The following is a 22,402-nucleotide window of genomic DNA, read 5'->3' on the forward strand; positions in this document are numbered from 1 at the left end:
TTGAATGTCAAATATATCAATGCACAAGTTAACCTGAAAATCTCTTCGTATTTTTGTATATTTAAACTATATTTATGTATTGTATTAAAACATTTTCTAACATATATAGTATTTATAGCAAATTTCTAATAATGTATTGATACATTAACACAACATTAATAGTAAGACTTTAAATCTCTTGTTTTTGTAAATCACATAAAAAGTATACACATAAGATCGTCCTCCAAATCGCGAGAGAGTACCACGTGACCTATACTCATAATTATTAAAGCTCCCAGCGAACAAGATCGCCTGTATTTAACAAGCATAATTTATTAGGAAAGATTCAGGAACGAGTTGTTAATAGGTAAGCACGCTTCAGCTAAGAACCAATGCACAACTACTAAAAATACCTAGCATCGGTTCTTCCTATTTGGCGATTACACAACACATTAGAATAAAGAAAAACGATTAAATATTTTAGAAATACACTTTATTTCCTAATATTTTGTGCTGCAGACTGGTACAGCAATTAATAAAATCGGAAAAACAACAAAAATGATTTTATAAAATAGAAGAACGGCATTTTTGCCGGCATGTAAATATTTATACTATATATATAAATCGAAATCAAAATTATTTTATATTAACTCATAGTCACACAATACACGCACTTTTGTACACTCACACTGTATTTTTTTGTATTAACTTGTAACAATGCTACAGATTACGAAGTGATAAAAGAATGCTTTGATGCATTTTGATTACAGCGATATGAGCGGACATGATTTTTTACTTTAACAGTAGGAATAAACCTTTTAACCAAGTAAAAGTTATATTTAAAGTTACTAATTATTATATTACTGTTAAAAATTTAACTATCTGTTGTAAATTTTACAACTACGCATTAAAGTGGAAGCACGGGCAAAATGGCGAAAGATTTCACGCGCCTGATGCGCAGGTCTCAACTGAGCGTTATGATTCTTAAGTTCGTACTGAGCAGCGCACCTACGTAACTTGGGAAATAAAAATCCTCCGTTTGAGTATATAAACCAAAAGTCAAACAATTAGGAATGCACGTCATAGATTAAATGACATCATAACGCACCGGTACAAACTTAACGGTAAATAAATTCAACAAATTTTTCCTCATATATTAGTTTTTTTCGCTACCGTCAAGTTTGGTAGGACAGCGCTGTTGCCAAATAAAAAACACATAGTTATACTGAATTCGCTCTACCGAGATTCACTTTGACACATTCGGAATAGGAAACATACAACACAAAAATTCCTACCTCACACATAGAGTTATATATTAGCATAGAGAGAGTGTCATTCAGAGTGAAGTGACGAAACCATCTTTTTTATTTGGATTAGTGCTGTTTCACTCTTACGCATAGTAAAGCTGCTACAGTTGTCCTCCTCTTCCGTGCCTATATTCACACTGAATGTAATCATATATTTTCGATACAATGTGTTAGAAAGAGATGCCGCAAACCAGTCCATGAGATCTTGTCGTCAGGAAGCGCGGAAGGTAGGCTCCCTCTATGTTAATATATATCTCTATGACCTTACACTATTAACTGCTAAAATCAACTTAATCTTTCATTAAAAAAAGAATTATTAGAAATAGTGGGAGTGTCTACTAATCTCATAAAATTTTGTGGAGTTTATTTCAACAAAATATTTTTATTTTGTACAATAAATAATTTTTTCATTTGTTATCAATACATTATAATGGTGTAAATAAATAATCATTGATTGGCGTAAGGTTTATGTTATTTTTATGTCTGTTTACTATTAATATTATTGGCTATGAGCAGGTGCGTTGGTTGTGTAGTAATTTCCAGTCACTTCTGATAACTGAACTTCCCAAAAAAGAAATGACTAACGTCAGTGTCAAAGTGACATACAATATTTACCAAAGCTGCTACAGCCTGCACTGTTTCTCTTTTAGAGTGTGAAACAAAGATAATTAACTTTACTTAGATAGATCTTTACTATAAGTGTCAAACTGACATTGTCCTATAGAAGGTTAAGATTTTAGTTTGTTTATCTTTTCTTCTTCTTTATTTTATGGCCTTTGGGAGCTGTGACAATTTAGCCAGCAACATTTGTTAAAATTAACGCTTAACTAAACCTACCATACAACGAAACTATTACGAACCTAATCGACCAATCAAGGATACGGAAGGGAAAGTGAAATTGGTTAAAAAATACACTGTTGTTAAAATATAAACTAAATAAATATAATATAATTTGAAAACAATAATTTGACATTATATTTAACCTCCAATATTATGACAGACGTCAGCTGCTATTTACATAGAGGTATATATTAACACAGAGTGAGCCTACCCTCAGCGCGTCCTGACGACAAGATCTCATGGACTGGTTTGCGGTATCTCTTTCTAGCACATTGTATCGTTAAACTAAGATGACATTAAGTGTGAGTATAGGCACGGAAGGGGAGGACAACTGTCGCAGCTTTACTATGCGTAAGAGTGAAACAGCATTAATCCAAATAAAAAAGATGGTGTCATCACTTTCCTCTGAATGACACTCTGTCTATGATAATATATAAGTCTATGGCTATTTACAATCTCACCAAATATAATAATGACGTCATGTAAACTCGTCACTCATTCTAGCGAATGAAATGCTCGCTGTAATAGGAATGGCATGTCAAAAAATCTGATTATTCCCTATATAGGTTTTCAAATTTAGAATATGGCAACAAGGGGAAAATTACGTGCATTCCTTATTGTTTGACTTTTCTTATAGCTCTTTTATGTGTTGTGTTTCAACGACTTTTTTTATGAATTCCTTGTTGTTTAATTATTTAATGTTCTATTTTATATTTGTGAACTTAACCTTTAACTACCCGCGCATCAAGTTATAACATAACTACACGCGTGGCGTACTTTATACGACACAAGAAAATACATTTAAAAACAGCGAATCTGTTTATTTTTTTTTTTAAATACACTTAGTTGTTTGTTGTAAACCTTATTCGGCATCAGCGAATACTTGGAGTTCCTTCTCAGTAAGCTAATTGGGATTTATAACTGGAATCTGATTCCATGATAAATAAAATTACTAATAATTTTTTTAATCTGATTTTTTACATGAGAAAAAGTATTGTTTATAAAGAAAAATATATTTTGTGCCATAATGACCAAAAAACAATTGAAAGACTATATAGCAAGATTATATTACTACTTATATTACTATGATCGTGGCGTATATTGTCCACCACCGGAAACAACAAATAATAAACTGTAAATTACGATCTTCCCAGAACGCCGATTATAACGAAACTAAAACCAATTGTAAAGCACATTCCAGTGATAGGTTAGGTAGATAAACAAGGTCAAAAATTTAATTTTTAAATATATTTTCCGTAGAATTCTTATATCTGGCGTACAAAATACGCCAGCGCGTGTATTTAAAGGTTAACAATCTAGTGCAATAGCAGTAGCACTTGCATTAGCAAGATTTGTCAAGATGCTGGGTAGATACCTGTCGAAGAGAAGATAAAATCGACAACAAACCCCCAAGAAAAAAAATTGATCTAAAGTAGAGGACTGCACGAAAGAGGCTGGTCGTAATGTAATTTTAGGTTTTTTTTTCAGTTGAAAACACAGATCAGAGGTCAGCTTCATGGTATGTTTTAGAAGGGTAGCATTTTTTTCTTTCCAAATGTACGTAGAAGTCACATTTGATATGGGGACCAGCCCATTGTTGCATTTTTTTCTAAGCCTATTTAGCACTCACAGTAACAAAAAGAAAAAACTGCTGCTCTACAGAACTCTTCTGTAACATGTCCTTCAGGTGTACCACTTCACAATGAACCTATGTAATATTACCCAGAGCAAATGTTACAGATCTGTGGTGCGCAAAACTGAATAATAGAAGGAGTGAAAAAACCTTAAGACTAAGGCTTATTATAATTTACAAATAATAAAAAATATGGAAACATTCTGGAAGGGGCCAGCTAAAATCATGATACTGACTGTAGTTGAAGGCAACGTAGAGGTCAAAAGAACCAGAGGAAGATCTCTCCAGCACGATGATCAATTAAAGGACATGACTGGTTACTCATTATTCGAAGAGAAACAACACGCACAGGAGAGATAATTGGACAGAAATAGTCAAACAAATTACATGACGCTACTACATCCTTACGAAGAAGAAAAAATAAAGGAGGAAAAGAATATAAAAAACTCAATAAACTATTACAATTTTTTATGCTTTTGGAGTGTAGTCATATTGTTATACACTAAATATCAATTTTCTTACAGATTTTATAGACTTTATGACATTTCGGGAATAAGAAGAGGGTAGAGAATGTCTTGATAGATATTGTAAATGATTCGTTGCCGATTTTGCCTCTCACCTCAAGTTCGCAACAATGTTTGGACCATCGTCAAGAACGCAGTATGCAGTGATATACGCTCCCTCGCTATCTTAAATAGACACTATCTCGCGCCTTTAATCCGGCTCGAAGGACCAAACAAATGGTGGAATTTTAACCCTTTTCTCAACATTTAGTGGAGATGAAAACTTAAAATCCCACCAGCCTCCTTCCATGATTCTTTTTTTTATGAAGCTAAGTTCTAAAACTTACAAAATATGTGCTATTTGTTTATCTTATAATAAAAGGAGATAAAAAAGAGAATGAACCATTTGGTTCATGTTTTTAAATAAAAACCCACGAGTATCGTAAAAAATCATCACCACTCCACCACTTTCGTAATCTGTAGCTAATTTAAAAATCAAAGTGATTCTTTGTTATAGTAAATGTATAACAGATATCACCCGATCCTCCCAAGAAATAGAAAGAGATCACTAGTAACAAGTCCAGTCTACCTACAGTATTGAGCACCGGAGCTTAAAGGGCCCACGCCCGTGTCCGTGGCCATGAGACCATTTTTTCCTATTTGATTTGTCCTTGCGGATTTCTCGAACTAATGTGTAGAAGGCATCGTCGACTCCCATTCTTGTCTTTGCCGAGGTCTCTACGAAGGGTATACCGTATTGCTTCGCAACCTAAAACATAAGCAAAAATACTTTCGTTAGCTTTTATAAACAAACAAGGAACATACCTAGTGATGTAAGAAAAGAATATTCTCAACAGAATATTCTCGAGAACGAGAATATTCTCTTGAGAGTTGCTGCGTCCTTAATCGTGCTAATCTAAGACGATACATAAAAAAGAAGAATGAAAAACGGAAAATGTGGATAACGCTTTTCTAAGTAAACGCGAAACAATGAGTAATTTAATTATGGAAATAATGCTAGACAATTATTTGTTTAAGAATTTTACAAGAATGTCAAAAAGTGATTTCGAACTATTAATAAATATGATAGGGCCAAGAATAGAGAAAAAAGATCAAACATGAGAAACGCAATACCCATCTCAACAAGAGTAGCAATTGTTATTTATATAAAATAAGAAAATCTACGGTTTCGTTTTGATTAAGAGTCGAAATTCATTTTGTTATTTACATATACTAACAGTTTTAGTTTAATGTATTTATTCAGGGTGCACTACTCTTCCATTTGTCTCATAGTTCCAGAAGTATGCTAAGTTCCACAACTCTGGACGTAAATGTACTGTATTAATAAAACTTGTTGTGATTTCATTTGACCACGTATTCATCTTTTCTTTGTATGTTTTGACAAAACCAAATTAAATTTCAACAGAGTACAGAAAATAAAGAAAAAATACAAAGCAACATGCAAAATTTTCCACAGCAGTTCGACTTTGTCGAAACTCATCAGGCACTGCAATAATGTTAAAATATTAGTAAGATTTCGGCCAAATGGCTCAGCCAGACGGCGATATTTTCATTAGATGGCTGCAATGTTGCCAGATACATACCAAATATATATTTTCGGCAAAATATTGCTTCAAAAACTAGCCCGTCTAAATGCCCCTTTAGACGTAGACCAATCCATGATTGAGCTGACGACTCGTGAAAAATAAAATCACACAACTTCTCATCAGTACATTGAAATGCAGAATGTAGATGACCAGGATGAGCTAATGATAGAAATAGATTCTGAACCGGAGGCCTCATGTTTTTCTGATTAAATCACCACATCCATTACTTGCATTATTTGTTGTTAAGAAGAAACTTTCATTTTTTTATCAAATAAATTTTGTGTTCTCTGTTGTTTTTGTATTTTGTTTATATTTATATAAAGAACACTGTTGTTTAGTCTCATAATTTTGTATATAATTTTGAATTCTCAGAAAATTCTTCATATAAAGAATATTCTCTGATTTTTCATTCTCGAGAATTTTCCAAGACTAAACATGCCTACTCTGTTATACAGGGTGTCCCGAAAAGATTGGTCATAACTTATACGACAGATTCTGGGGTCAAAAATAGGTTGATTGAACCTGACTTACCTATATACAATAGTGCACACAAAAGAAGTTACAGCCCATTGAAGTTATAAAATTAAAATTGATTTTTTTTCATATATCGAAAACTCGTAGAGATTTTTTATTGACAATGGACATGTGGCATTCTTATGGCAGCAACATCTTAAAAAAAAATTAAAGTGGAATTTGTGCACCCCATAAAAATTTTATGGGGGTTTTGTTCCCTTAAACCCCCCCAAACTTTTGTGTACGTTCCAATTAAATTATTATTGTGGCACCATTAGTTAAACACAATATTTTTAAAACTTTTTTGCCTCTTAGTACTTTTTCGAAAAGTTAGTTTTTTTGAGATATTTTGAATATTTGTCGAATCCACCACATATTTGTATATGGTTAAGTACGATTATAGAGACCTGTTAATAATCTGAAAATTTATTTGTAATTTACATTTTTAGGTATATTTTGAAAAAGAAGCCACATCTCGATAAAAGGTGACTTATCAAAAAAAGACCAAGAGGCAAAAAAGTTTTAAAAACACTGTGTTTAACTAATGGTACCACAATAATAGTTTAATTGGAACGTACACGAACATTTGGGGGGTTTAAAGGAACAAAACTCCATAAAATTTTTATGTAAACATATTAAAAAAGAAGCCGCATCTCGATAAAAATTGGCTTATCTAAAAAATACTAAGAGGCAAAAAAGGTTTAAAATCGTTGTATTTAACTAATGGTACCACAATAATGAATTAATTGGAACGTACACCAAAGTTTGGGGGGGTTTCAGGGAACAAAACCCCCATAAAACTTTTATGGGGTGAACAAATTTCACTATAATTTTGTTTTAAGATGTTCCTGTCATAAGAATTATACATGTCCATTTTCAATAAAAAATCTCCAACAGTTTTCGATATATTGAAAAAAATCGATTTTCATTTTGTAACTTTAAAGGGCTATAACTTTTTTTATGAGCACATTTTTGTACTAAGGTAAGTTATGTTCAATCGAACTATTTGTGACCCCAGAATGTGTGGTATAATTTATGACCAATCTTTTCGGGACACCCTGTATATCAGAGCATCTGCTGACAATGAGAACATTGATAGAGAAATCTAATGATTATCAACTACCTGTATCTCTGTCCTTCATAGACTATGAAAAGGCAGTTGACTGTATTGAGATATGGGCCACAGAACAAGTACGGACACATAAGATGAATGCAGGAAAGAAGAATCCCAAAAAAAAGTGATGGAATGGACCCCACAGAAAAACGAAAACGAGGAAGATCAGCAACTGCATGGATAAAGGACATATCAAAAGCGATGTGGGAAAGAAACTTAAGAGGAAAAGTAGTCTAGGCGCCAGAGGGGTCACCGTGTCCTGTTCAATTCTGATGGACAAACTCAACGGTTTCTTATGGATTTTTGGCTGCTGATTACGAATTTCGAGGGTGAATTTCGATCCGAGTGGTCAAAAAATTGTTATAAACAATTTAATTGTTTATAAGGCTCTGGCTCATAAACCAGAAGAGATAAAAAATAATGTTGCAAATAAAATTTGTGCATTAATAAAAAACTAAGAAAAAAACGTTTACTAAACTTAAATCCAACAATTATAACTCAAGATATTGTAAAATTAGTGCACAATGCAAATTGCCATCGATCGTAACGGCTTCTACGCATGCAAATGAGCTTTAGAAGGTCTCATTTTAAAGCTTCATTAATAGGCTTCCAAACAAAGTTTGTTAAAATACTTTATCTTTATTTGTTTTAAAATTATACCCGTTTGAAGTTATAATTTTCTTAAAAAAATTGTACATTAATTTGTCTTTAAGGGTTTCAAGTAGATTTGAGCTGTAAACATTTATACTTTCAATTAACAATAATGATAGACGAAATCAAAAGGAATAATTTGAGCTTAAGAAAATGTTCGTACGTTTATTTTTGGTCAAGATATCGATATTTTAATGGCGCGCTATGAGGCGCAACATCGGCTCACAATCAAGTATTTTTCGACGCTTTATCGATCGTAACCCGGCTTCTACGCATGCAAATGAGCCAATATGTGATAGCCATATAAAAATGGATTGAGTTACTTTGCAGCATCATCCTTGCATATAAAACGAGCATTTATGTTGTGGCAGCATACACACAATTGACGTGCCTTGATGATGCTGCAAAAGAACTAGATCCACTTTATATAGATACTATCTACTATCCACTGGATATCTATATGATACAGATTATATCTATATCATATAGATAATTAGACTCTGAAGCCCCAGAAAATTTTAATTTTACTGCGTACAAGAACAGACTTAGTACCACCATGTAACTGTAAAAATTGCTCTAAGAACTTATGCAGACGTAAAAAAACTGAGATTCCCTGTATATCTCGATTCAGATTCAGATGCATGAAACAAAAAGTTTGTAAAAATAGTATTAATAAATAATATCAACTTACTTTTTAGTTCTATTTCTAAAATATTAGTTTTTAATGTTTTTTTCTCATTTAGTACAAAAAATAGAAGAAAAAGTAAATAGAATGAAAGGTGATACGAGGTTACAGTATGATGATTTAATTATAAGAATTATAGGATAAAATTTTATTAGGATCTTCAAAAATGAAGATAACGTATATATACATAGAAATTATATTTTGCATCGAGAAGTTAACGCGTGAACCTTTACGCGGTGAGCCGATCTTGCGCCTCAGAGCGCACTATTAAAATATCGATATCTAAGCTCAAAATGTCCCTTTTGAGCTCTTTTATCATTATTGTTAATTAAAGTATAATTGTTTATAGCTTAAATTTGCTTGAAACCCTTATAAACAAATTAATGTACAATTTTTTTAAGAAAATTATAACTTCAAACGGGTATAATTTTAAAACAAATGATAAAGTATTTTAACAAACTCTGTTTGGAAGCCTATTAATGAAGCTTTAAAATGAGACCTTCTATGGTTCATTTGCATGCGTTGAAGCCGAGTTAAGATCGATAAAGCTTCGAAAAATACTTATTTTGCCATTTGCAATTTGCATTGTGCACTAATTTTACAATATCTTGAGTTCTAATTGTTGGATTTAAGTTTAGTAAACGTTTTTTCTTCGTTTTTTTTATTAACGAACAAATTTTATTTGAAATATTATTTTTTATCTCTTTTAGTTTATGAGCCAGAACCTTATAAACAATTTAATTGTTCATAACAATTTTTTGACCACTCGGATCGAAATCCACCCTCGAAATTCGTAATCAGCAGCCAAAAATCCATAAGAAACCGTTGAGTTTGTCCATCAGAATTGAAAAGGACACGGTGACCTCTATTTGGCGCCTAGACTAAAGACTTCCACAATAGAAAGGAGTAGCGATTAGGAACCGAAAGGTATAGAACGCTATAAAACCGGTTTAATATATAATTTTAAATGCCAATAGTGTCAAAATTTCATAAATGTCAATAGTGGCAACGTTTCATAATTTAGTGCAGTAAACTTGCCTGCGGTTGGACCAACTACAAACAAGCATTAGAGCGGGGTAAATTTGAATTAATCCTCTTAGTTTAAAAACAAGGTATCGTGAGTTTGCCCTTAGTCTGAAGTTTTTAGTAATACTTTAGACTACAAAAAAGTTGCTCATTGATCATACTGTTTGATCAGATTGTAATGTTCTTGAGCATCTTATTGGCGTTTATTAAATGAAAAATATATGTCCCCAACATTCATTTATGACAATCACCCTTATAATAAATTATTCTGACTAATTGTGACTAATATACATGCATCATCACCAAATTCCTGTAATCACAGTTTTTAGACCAACAAATCATTTAAAAAATGAATAAATTGGCTATTATTTAAAAAGATGAATGACTCATCTAAGTTGTAAACATTAAAATACTGTAGAAAGTTAATTAACAGTAACTATTTTAATAAACTACCAAAAATAACAAAATGTAATACTACTTAATTATACTGTAATTTATATACAATTAAATAATGACTAAAAGAATGTTAAAATATGAAATATGTTAGCAATTCAAAGCTATCCAATAAATGTAATTTATATTTAACGATTCAGTACCCTTAGTGGGAATTTATATAGTTTTGGAAATATCTACAGCTACTACTATCTTAATGATTGCAGCCATTATGTTGTTCCTCTTTTATTTATATTATTTTTTTCTCCAATTGTTTAATGCAGAAAAAATTGAACTTGGACTTCTATGATCAATAAAAACAAATAATGTATATTATGTTACAGTTCAAGTTGATTCCCAGTTAGAGTTGACTATTCCTAGTTCGAGTCAACTCCAACTAAAACGAGCAGTAAGAGTTGATTTGAAAAATTTAATTCAACTTTTACTAGTTGAAGTATACTCTTCCTAACCCTTGTTCTTGTTAATAGTAAAAGCAGATCGCGGGAAAAATAGAATCAACTCTTACTAGTTTGAGTTGATTATTCCTGGATCGATTCAGTAAATGTAGATTATACGAGTATTTCACGTGTTGTTTTTTGACGAGTGCGCATCTCTTTGTTTTGACTGTTTCAACTACTTATCACGATTTCAACATATCCAGTCACATTTAATTTCTAGAATCGGTTGTTTGTGTGAATCAACTCTTACTAAATGGCATTGGGAAGAGTGCACTTTTCCTAGTTGGAGTCTACTTTTACTAGTAGTAAATGTTGAATCAAAATCTTCATTTTATATTTATAATCAACTTTTACTGAAACCAGCCGTTTGAGTTGACTCGAACTAGGAATAGTCAACTCCAACTGGGTAATCAACTTGAGCTGTATCATATACAGTCGGAAAAATGAAAGAATACCCATGAATAGTGTGACCAACTCCAAGTCACTCGAATCTGGGACAAGGCTGAAAAAAATACCTGAAATCCGGGACTTTTCAATAAAAATCGGGCCATTTTTTAAGAACACGATAATTAAAATACAGAAACGAAAAAATCCACCATTTTAGTTTTTATAGAACTATCTTCTTCTTGACGTGCCTATCCGTGACGAATGGTGGCGATCGTCATGGCAATCTTCACTTTATCTGCAGCAACGCGAATTAGCTGCACAATATGTTGTGTTGAACCAGGTTCTGAGGTTCTTTAACCAGGATGTTCTTCTTCATGGACCTCGCTTTCCAAATATTTTTCCTTGCAGGATGGGTTGTAGGAGGGCATATTTGGATTCATTTCGCATAATGTGTCCAAAGTATTCCATCTTTCGAGATCTGATGGTGGTTAGTACTTCTTGGTTCTTCCCCATTCTTCTAAGGACCTCCTCATTTGTGACCCGATCAGTCCTATAGAACTATAGGAGTTCTATAGCATATCCTATAGTCCGTAGAACTATAATCTATAATACCACGATATAAAATGCATGGATTTTGGACGTGGTGTTAGCATTACACTCTAGAAATTGCCGACTTTTTTTCGTCCCACGAATTCAATTTGATGTGAATTCTTAGAAGAATAACGTATTCAAAATTTCAAAATATAATTTTACCAAAATTTTGAAAATTCGGATGGCCCGGAAGCCTTGTCTGGGACGCTGGGACACGACTTCGTAATTCGGGCCATGTCCCGGATTTTTCGGGCTAGTTGGTCACACTACCCATGAACGATCACATCAATCACTTATTTTGTATTTGCTATCTTCTTCTATAACAAACGTTTGTTATTTATAGAAAAAGATTTAAAGACAACAACATAGGAGTGAAATGAAGGAACTGGTGGAAAGTGTTGGTCTTTTATTACAAGCTTTGGCAAATGTTCTTAGTCTTCTTCTGTTAACTCCTTTTACCTTGTAAGGTGGCAGATTTTTTGTGTCGGTGTCTATTCTCTATTTCCATTCTTTTTAATTTCTCAATATCATTTTAATTTCTGTGTAGTTCATCCCTCTGGCTTTACCTGCTTTTATAATTCCATTTATTCAACTTTTTTTGTTGTCTTTTGCGTTTCTTTACTCATTTAGTTTCTAATAGTCTCTTTGGCCATCTTTCATCTCACCTTTTTTGTAAGTGCCATGGATTCTTGCTTTAGTCAGTTTCTTATTTGATTCGAATTCTGTCTTGCCTGATGTTGTGTGGTATTTTCTCAATACTTTTATTTCAATAGCATTTATTTTACTTTCATGTTTCTTTTGTAATACCCAGCTTTAACACGTTTACGGACAGTGCGTCAAAAGTATAAGCAAGTGTTGTGACACTATATGTATCTTGCACAGTAGAATAGAGAAAAATGCAACGTCTATAGACGTCGTGCCACATTACATCAATGGAAATTAGTCGTCTATAGACGTTCTGTCTGTCAACGTGTTAACTTGCATGTGTCCTATTGGTATGTTAAATAGTAATTGTAATTTAGTTTTGTTGTTTAATTCCTTCTTTCCGCAAATTGTTTTATTTAGCATAGGTAGTACATTTTTTTGGATTTATTATGTTTATCATCTATCTTCAAATCAAATTTTCTATCATTTGAAAATATATTTAGAGAAGGTATTCAACTGTTGAGACCTCTTCTAGTTTTTATCCTTTGTATGTTTTATTTTGCCCCTAAAACTTACTGTATTATGTTACTTTTCTTAATATTTAATATCATCTTCAACTTCCCTATCTCATCTAAACTAAATTTTGCATCCTTTTGTGATTGCCCGCTATAAGGACTATGTCATTTTTACCAGTTTTGACTTTACTATTTTGCGAAGTACTTTACTATTTTCTTTGGCTTTTATCTTTCAATGTGTCTTTTGCTTAATCCTGTTTTATTGTGCTTGCTTTCAATTCTTCGCTTATTTCAGTACAAATTTTGCATCCATACATTAATTCACAACCTACTTTACTATCTATACTTTCGACATGCTAATACAGTAGACTCCCGTAAGTTCGGCCTCCTCGGGACCGGACCCTAGGCCGAACTTAAAAGTGGCCGAACTAACCGATGCTTATCTAAAAAATGTCCATTTATTGTTTGTATAGATCTAGCTAAACAAAAAATTGTACATTAAGTTGAAGACAACACAGAGGAATACTCTGACATATATTTAACACATATGAAAAGATAGACCGTTACAAAAATACTATTAAACCATAGTTACAGAACTCTAGGCCTAATAAAATTTAAAAATAGTATTGCACATGGGTTTTTTGGCTTCTTAAACATTTAAAAAAATCAGTCATTTTTTTTCTGAATTTTTTTCTAATGATTTATGATGTGCAAAGTCACGCCACTGTTTAATAATCATTCCATCGATGGCAGTTGCTTATTTTTGCTGTTTGACGTAGGTAGCTGCCAGTTGCAAAGCTGTTTTGCCTTCAGCGAGGCTCATTTTATTTTCTTTATCTTCATCCTCATTATCAGCAGCATCTGTATCGTTATCCTTCTCATTTTCTTGGCGAATGACACACTCGGCGATTTCGTCGTCGTTTAAAACCTCGTTGTGTAGCTCCTTTTCAAAGTCGATCCACTCCAAAACATCTTTTTCAACAATGGGACCACAGTTCGGTACTTTCTGAAGGTCGTGCAATAGAGCTACATTGTCATCAGGTTCGTTAACAAGAATGTTGTTTGGCTCATCTACAAGATTTGGCCACAGTTTTTTTCAAGACCTTACAAACGTCGATGGTGGTATTTAGACGTGTGCCTCGGCCGACATGTACACAACATCCTTCATATTAACTGACTTCAGCACTTTTAAGAGGTCTAAGTTGTCATCAGCCTCCAGTTTGGAAAGAACTTCAGAAAGCAGTTTTCGGCGAACTTTCTCTTGAAGCACTCAATGACCCCTTGGTCCATTGGCTGTTGAGGACTGGTTACATTGGGTGGCAGGAACAGCAATTTAATTTCTTTTTCATCGTCACACTGAAGACCGTCCTGGTGAGTAGGCGCGTTGTCAAGCAGTAGAAGTTCTTTGATGGGCAGATTTAATTTTGTTAAATGGTTTTTCACTTTAGGAACAAATTCGCACACAAACCATTCCCTGAACAAATATGTGTCCATCCGTGCTGATTTCTGCGACCGGTAATACACTGGTAGAGTTTCCATGTTTATGTTCTTAAACGCTCTCGATTTTTCTACTGTGCCAATGACAAATAGGGGTATCTTGTGGGTCCCCGAGGCATCCTCTCTTTGCTAACTTTAAATCCTGCCGCAGATGTTTCTTGTGAGGTGACAAAGGTTTTTCTGGCAAAAGTCTAAAACTTAACCCAGTTTCGACGATGTTGTAGATTTGCTTTGGACTCAAGTTTTGGTCACCAATGATTTTTAAAAATTTTGCAGAACAATTTTGCAGACCCCGTGTCTCTTTTTCCATCGGGAGAGCCATTCCTCACTAGCCAAGAACACCTCTTCTGGTTGAAGCTTTGAGTGCAAGATCATAGCCTTCTCTTTTACGATTGGTCCAGTTAACGGGGTTCCTCGTCTTCGTTCTTGAACGAACCACAACCACAGAGCATCTTCCACCAATTCGTGTTTTGCTTTTCTCAGTGTGCAACGCTTCTGTAGAACTTTTTCCGTTTAAATCTGTGTACAAAAGCCTTCAATAGTTTTTCTATTACGCCGCCAGTCGTTGATTGTACTTTTGCCACGTTTTTGTTTCTTTTGTATCACATTTAAATCTCTGCAAATAGTTTGCACGAATTCTCCTTTGTCCAATCTTTCCAGAGCTTCTAGTCTCTGTTCCATTGACTTGTACTTACGTTTACGCGTTTCACTCATTTTTAAGCAGTTTAATGCACGACGCGAAACAGTTATTGTCCACACACACAACAAGTATACTGTCTATATAAACAGTAAAAATTGCAAGTGAAACAAGAATGTGTGTGACTAATGCTCAGAGAGCCGGCCGGACTAAGCGAAGACCGAACTAACCGAGGCCGAACTTACGGGAGTCTACTGTACTGTCATGTCTGTAAATATATTTTTTTCTCATACCAGTCATACCATTTTTATTTTAGTATTTCTATCTCAATTTGTGCTTGTGTTTTATATTAAATTTTCCTCAAAAACCACAAATGAGCAACCTAATGCAGATAATGTAGTTTTTATCTTTGAATTGTGGGTAATGTGTTTATTGTTCCAAAATTAAAGAAGTTTTTATCAAGATGAACCAAAAATGAATGACAACTGCATACATAAACCTTGCCACATAATGTAAAACCTCAGATATGAAAAACAACTCATTGTAGAATGGTGTTTTGTGTAATATCTAAATAAAAACTGCTCTGTTTACTTCACAAAATTAGTAATTAAATTTATACAGGGTGTTTCTAAAAAGTGTGACAAACTTTAATTAAAGGGGTGATTATTCTACATGAAAAATTAATGACAGTTTGCTCTATAAACATATGTCTGCAAAATGCTTTGTTTCTGAGATATGGGGTGTTAAAAATTATTCTTACAAACTGATGATTTATTTATTACTGTAAAACCGATTGAGATATGCACATAAAATTTGGTGGGTTTAGTTATTGCGCATTTTTTGACATACAAATAAAAATTTTATATTCACCATTAGCGAGCACACAGGATATGGTTTGAAATGTTTTAAAGAAAAAAAACATAGTATGGCACAGAAATATTTTAAATTGAAAATTAATTTTGAATTCCTAGTTCAATCTGTGACGAAAGTCTATCTTCCTCTTTTTTATATTACACTTTGTTTTATGCAAAAAATAATATCTACACGCTTTCAAAGTATTCAACATAAGTTTCAATGATTTTAAAAATTTTTTTGACCATATGAGGGGTGTAAAATCAAAGGCGGCAATCTCCACTTTTTCATGTTTTGGGTTAGGGACGCCATTTGTTGCGTTTTTTATTATCTTTTAGATAAAACTATTTGTAAAAAGCAAAAGCGGTCTTAACTGTATACAAATCGTAGTGAAAAATTCATGTTAGGAGCAAAAGCGGCAATATCCATAGCTGAGTGCGTACCAAACACGGCAATCTCCGCTGCGGGCCAATAAGAACCACGTTGCGCTCGCACGTGATCAACTATGAATGTTGTGAACTCTGTCGAAACCTGTGAATATATACCTGAACTTCGGGATATTTTGGTTTACGTAATATGCATTTAAATTGCTTTTACATTATTGTTGAATATCAAAATATATTTTTCTTCACTAAGTAACCGGCACAATAATGTTTAATTAGTTTCAAAACTGGTAATATCCTTATAGATCATTTTCATATCAGTCAATCTACTAACGTTGCAAACAAAAGCGGCAATCTCCAAACAAAAATATTTAAAAAAAGGAAAATAAATAATTTCTTAAGCTTCTCCTTCTGGACATCCGATCACAAACCAAATTTTATATGATTATTATCAGTTTTATTGCGTTAATTTAATTTTGCTAGTTTCTACAGTTTTTCGCGGTTTCCCAAAATTATGGAAATGGGAGATTGCCGACTTTGATTTTACACCCCTCATATCTGATACGTGCGCCAATGGTAAATATAAAATTCTTAATGGTATGTCAAAAAATGCCCAATAACTACCTCTTGAAACCCATGAAATTTAATTTGCATATCTCAACCAGTTTTAGAGCAATAAATAGTCAGTTTGTAAAAAAATTTCAACACCCTGTATCTTAGAAACGAAACATTTGCCGACATATATTTATAGAGCAATCTATCATTATTTTTCATGTAGAATTACCTACCTCGTAACGTTTGTCACACTTATTTAGAAACACCCTGTATAATAAGATATTCTAACTTATATTTCTTGTTCTTCGTCTGTATTCCTTATACTTGTTTAAACACAAGCAATAGTTTACGGTATATATGAATAAATAAATGTACAATCTTTGCAAAAGAAAATAACATTCCCTTGACCTAAAAAAGATGAAATAACATTAATATTAATACTTTTAGATAAACCATAAATTGGTGAGGACATAAATCATGCATAAAAAATATAAGTAGAGCAATTAAAAATCAAAATATGGAAATATATGGAAAAGAAAACTCAAATTTTTCATGTATTAATTGATATTGATATTAAAAAAATTGTTAAAATCAGAAAATATACAGGAGAAAATTTTTGACAACAATAAATGAAGAATGAAGAATATAGTTATGTAATTAAGTCTAGAGTAATGGTACAAATGTCTGCATCCAGACCCTATGAAATTAAAAAAAAAAATAGAGTACAGTGGAACCCCGTTAACTCGGATTAATCGGGACCGCGGCCGATCCGGGTTATCGAAAATCCGGGTTAGCCGGAGAAAATGGTAAAAATTAATAAAATATGGTATGCTTACAGATAAACTCCGTTATAATTGTCACACAGACACTGGTAAACCACGTTCGCATTCCACACAAAACCACACATACAAAGCGTCGTCAAGAGTCTCATTCTTAGCTTTATTAGCTTTGCACCGATTGTCCAAACTGTCTTTTGTTATCATTTTGAAAAAAAATTCTTCGATTTTAGTTCTATTTTTCTTCCAATCCGATACTGTAAATGTACCGACACCATATAATGCTGCAAGATTCACCTTTATCAATTCTGCTTAATGCTTCTAGTTTCTTTTCCATTGTCACTACAACATTTTTACGTTTTGTTGCCCTTATAGACAAAAAACACGCACACAAAATCTGAATAGATTTACGAACGATTACAGAACGGAAGCGAACAATACTTTACTACACACAATACCGTCCCTGATGTTATGTTATTTAATAACAGTGATGACTAAGACCATTGTTAAAAAAAGAATTTTAATAGACTTTTCTAAACAATGCTAAGACAGTTTCAAATAAATAAAGGATAATACAGGTGCCTGTTGTTTCTGATAACACGACAATGAATGTGGTGTGCCATGAGTCATTTTTACTATTGTATATGTAGTTCAAATTACACAAATACCCATTATCTCTCAAATATTATATTACATAGAGTTGGTACAAAACCTCGTGAACCTTGAAAATGAGTATGTATAACCGAAATAAAATGAAGCCAAAAACATACGACTGTTCTATTTGCTGCGAATTGCGCGACAGGATCCCATCTGCACCCTGATCTTTTCAGTAATGTCAGATTCAATCGTTTCGTTCGTATATTGACGTCACCAAATGAATTAATTAGTTTCACGAGATTTTGTAACAGCAAAACATTTTTATTGTTGAAATGTTTGTCTGATAAAAATCGGTCCGGGTAAGCCGGAGTTCCGAGTTATCGGGGGCCGACTTATCGGGGTTCCACTGTAATTGGAATATTTTGGGATGACTTATATCAAAACAGTCCAGTCACCACTGTTACCAGAAACGAAAATGCTACTGAACCTCTAAAGAATCATGAATTTTGCTATGGATGTCAATTTTTGAGACCACAAAAAAGTTTGCTACTCCCACTCTTCCCCCTAACAGGTGAAACATAGATCTATAAAGACTCTGTATGCCAAGTAGAAAAAAATGTTTAAACAAGAAATATAGCTGAGATAATTTTGAAAAAATTTGTTTATAACCACTTTTTGAGTAGAATGAACCACTCTAATTTACATTCAGCTCTACTGTAAAGACTTGATATCTTTTGTTCAGAGTGTGTAATTGGCAAAAATCAAAATGTGTTTTAACCCTTTCCACTCCGATGGTGAGTGTCACTCGACATTGATTTTGTTCCACCAGCTCTACTGTCAAGTGCAATATTTCTTTTTGAAAGAAAGTAACATTCTAGAATCACAATATAGGAATTTCATGGGACATCTACTGTATCTCGTTATAAGCGAAACCTCGTAATATCCGCGTTTGTTATAGAGAGAGGCCACTGTATAATGTATTGTCACCCTATTGGGACCGTGCAAGTTTGGCAAAGTGACCTCTATTTCTATGCTCTGTACTTTTATTCGCACTTTTAATTATATTGGCCAATTATATTAGTCCTGGTTGCTGGATAATTGTCAAGGCCATAGTCCAAAAAAAATAAGAAAAAAAAATAAGATGCAGGTTATGTTATGCAAATTTAAACAATTGTATGTAGTAAATAAAATTAGTTATTAAAATGCAGTACTGCAAGCAAAATACAATTAATTAAATTTACCTTTATATAATAATTGCATATCATATCAATATTGTGGAGCAATTTATAATTTTTCTGCTTCAATGACAGAAGGTATGAAATATACGTCAATTTGACAATTTCAATTGACCATATGAATTATTTAAGATAGTTGCAATATTTCTCCTTGACTCGCACACGATCGTTTCTCGTTTCCCCTCCAAGTACTTGTAGTGTACCCTCCAAGTAGTGTTCGCACACCGCGAACACTACTATGTGGTAATAAGGTTTGTTGATAATATATAATATATTATTATATTATATCGCCTGGTGAGAACAATAGTGACGAAACTTCAAAATGAACATTTAGAGATAATCGTATTTGAAGTTTTGATGAAACTGCTAAACAGTATAACTGACTTATAGGTAATCATTTTGAAAAAATTTTCTAATAATGTGCTTTCTAGATATGTAAACCAATTAGTAGACGTAATTTTATTTGAAGAAAAGATGGATATTGTATTTATTTTTGATTTTTTTTTCTGCGTTACGCCATTATTGCATTATCGAAGATGTTTAATTTGATGTTTTGCCACTATACTTTAATACTACTATACTACAACAGTTTAGTTTCTCTTTTAAATAATTAAAAAATTTACTTTTAAAAATAAATTAAACGCATCAAATAAAATATTTTATTGTACACACCAGTTATGCGCAAAATGAAACTAAAGTACCTACAATATAAAAATAACAAAATAAGATCTTAAGTAATAATTATGAAAACGATAAACATGATAAAAGATAAAAAGTAAGCAAAAGAACTATAAATACTAAAATTAAATTCATCATTTCACTCACGTATGTTTCGTATTTCAAACTACTAAAGAAATTATTGTGGGTAGAAGGAATTGATTTATTTTGTAAGACTTCTTTTTAGAAATGAATATTGGTTCTCAAAAGTGTGGAATTAAACAATACTGATCCAAAGTGGATAGACGCTTTCTTGATTTGCTATTTCTAAGTACCTAAGAACGATTGAAACTGAGTTTCTCTGTAAGAAGTTTTATAAAAAAAAACAAAAAGCAAAAACGACCACACAGACAAAAGTGGTCATTCGCCACTATTGCACATTGTACTACTACACTACTACTACTGTACTACTACATTGTACATCTTTAATAAAATATCTAATATTTCAAATACATGTAGGCACGGCATAATTACAGATTCGCCAGTATTGATATAAAGTTTGGTGTGCTTTCGTCGTTAATGCATCAAAATATTTGACAAATTCACAATACCATAAAGACTTGGAGGCGCCCTCTAGTAATAAGGAAATTAAATAATTGTTAGCCGATATTGCACATCAAAGAGGGCATATTTAGATGTTGATTGATGGACTTAACTCAAAAACGTTAATTTTCGAGTTTCGCCACTATTGTTCTCACTAGGCGATATATAATATATATGACATAAAGTACATATGAAATAATACTGGAAAACATAATTAACACGTTTAGAGCCAAGGCGGTCCCTATGAACCAATATAGGAAGTGCCTCATATGCCATAGAGGTTCCTAGGAACCTCTGAGTATTGAGGAAGCTCGTTACTTGGCCTGAGGGGCATTTTTTCAATATTTTGTCTAGCGCTTAACGTGTTAAATTGCAGATGTCTCTAATAAATTGTTATCAATTGAAATAGGAACATACCTCTCTGGCTTGGCTCATATCTACTGCCCAAGCAGATAAGTCACATTTGTTTCCAACAAGTACCATTGGAACTTCCTCTGCATCTTTCACTCGTTTGATCTGCTCTCGATATGTCCCTATGTCTTCAAAACTCTTTGCAGAATTAACTGCAAAAACTAAAAGAAACCCTTCACCAGTTCTCATGTACTGGTCTCTCATCGCACTGTACTCTTCCTGGCCAGCCGTGTCCAAGATATCCAAAAGACAAGTGTCTCCGTCTATCACTACTTGTTTTCTGTAAGAATCTTCTATTGTAGGGTCGTATTCGTCTACGAAATGGTTCTGTATCAACTGTATGGTTAAAGCCGATTTGCCCACACCACCAGCACCTACTACAACTAGCTTGTATTCAGTCATTTTGGTCTTATGTACAAACAAATTCCTCTTGGGTGGCAGACTTGTTGAGTATCTAAAAACTTTCTTCTGGTCTTCTGGATATTCTTTAGCCGCTGTCAAAGCATAATAAAAAATAAAAACAACACACTGAACTTGAAGTAATTAAGATCATTCACTCAGTCAATGAGTTATTTTAATTGACTGTAATTAAGAATTTACAGACAACACCAACAAAAACGATGAGAATGTCACTCAAATCAAGAAAAATATAGTTTTTAGTAATTTTATGAGATCACCCAGAGGAGTGACTTAGGGTTTTTATTTATTATCAGTTCCACCAACAAACATCAAAAATTACTGCAAACCGTACAAACGTCATATTTGGAACGTCAACAGTTGCGGCTTGCGGCGTCAACGTCAATATTTTCATAGACGGAGATGACTATTTATTTTTAAGGGTTCAGAAATAAAAACAAGAATAAGAAAAATCGGTGGTGAACAAGAACGACATATGACAGAAGCTCGAAACAAATGACTGTGAATGAAAAGCACTATGGGCAATGAAATCCATTGATGAGTGCGCTAACCAGAGAGATGTAAAGAAAATAGACGTGGCTAGGGATAGGGATATGCCACTCAATGCATCGGGGTGTAACGTCAACGTCGATATCAAGTACGGTTGGTTTAGCTATCTTTGCCTGTCGTGCGAGTGTGAGCGTATCTACCAAGAGGTGGGAGTAACGGAACGACAGTGACACACAGGCGGCGGCCATCATATGCTAGAGAGAGAAAGCTAAGCGCCGGTAGAGGGAGATAGATAGACCACCGACCCGAACTGCTCCCCGTTAAGGACGCGTCCCACCATCAAATAATTTGATCAAACTGGTTTGAGCAAACTGAAAGTGACAGTTAGTGACGTCACATCCTTAAGG

General features: G+C 33.3%; 1 protein-coding gene across 1 annotated transcript; it reads right to left on the reverse strand.

Moving 5' to 3' along the window:
* Positions 1 to 455: 455 nt before the first annotated feature.
* Positions 456 to 21,792, reverse strand: LOC114329337 (GTPase HRas). The gene is made up of 2 exons (XM_028278393.2): positions 21,096 to 21,792; positions 456 to 5,031 (listed from the first exon to the last, which is right to left on the reverse strand). The coding sequence occupies exons 1-2, from the start codon at positions 21,489 to 21,491 to the stop codon at positions 4,852 to 4,854; spliced, it is 576 nt and encodes a 191-aa protein (XP_028134194.1). The 5' UTR covers positions 21,492 to 21,792; the 3' UTR covers positions 456 to 4,851.
* Between the last annotated feature and the right edge of the window lie 610 nt (positions 21,793 to 22,402).

Source organism: Diabrotica virgifera, chromosome 7 (genome assembly GCF_917563875.1).
Source record: "Diabrotica virgifera virgifera chromosome 7, PGI_DIABVI_V3a".
Lineage (NCBI taxonomy): Eukaryota > Metazoa > Arthropoda > Insecta > Coleoptera > Chrysomelidae > Diabrotica > Diabrotica virgifera.

Excerpts from the sequence above, each read along its gene's own strand:
- LOC114329337 (XM_028278393.2), bottom strand. The coding sequence starts at position 21,491 with ATGACTGAATACAAGCTAGTTGTAGTAGGTGCTGGTGGTGTGGGCAAA. Across the intron at positions 5,032-21,095 it reads ATATGAGCCAAGCCAGAGAG|GTTGCGAAGCAATACGGTAT; the intron begins GTATGTTCCTAT and ends CTTATGTTTTAG.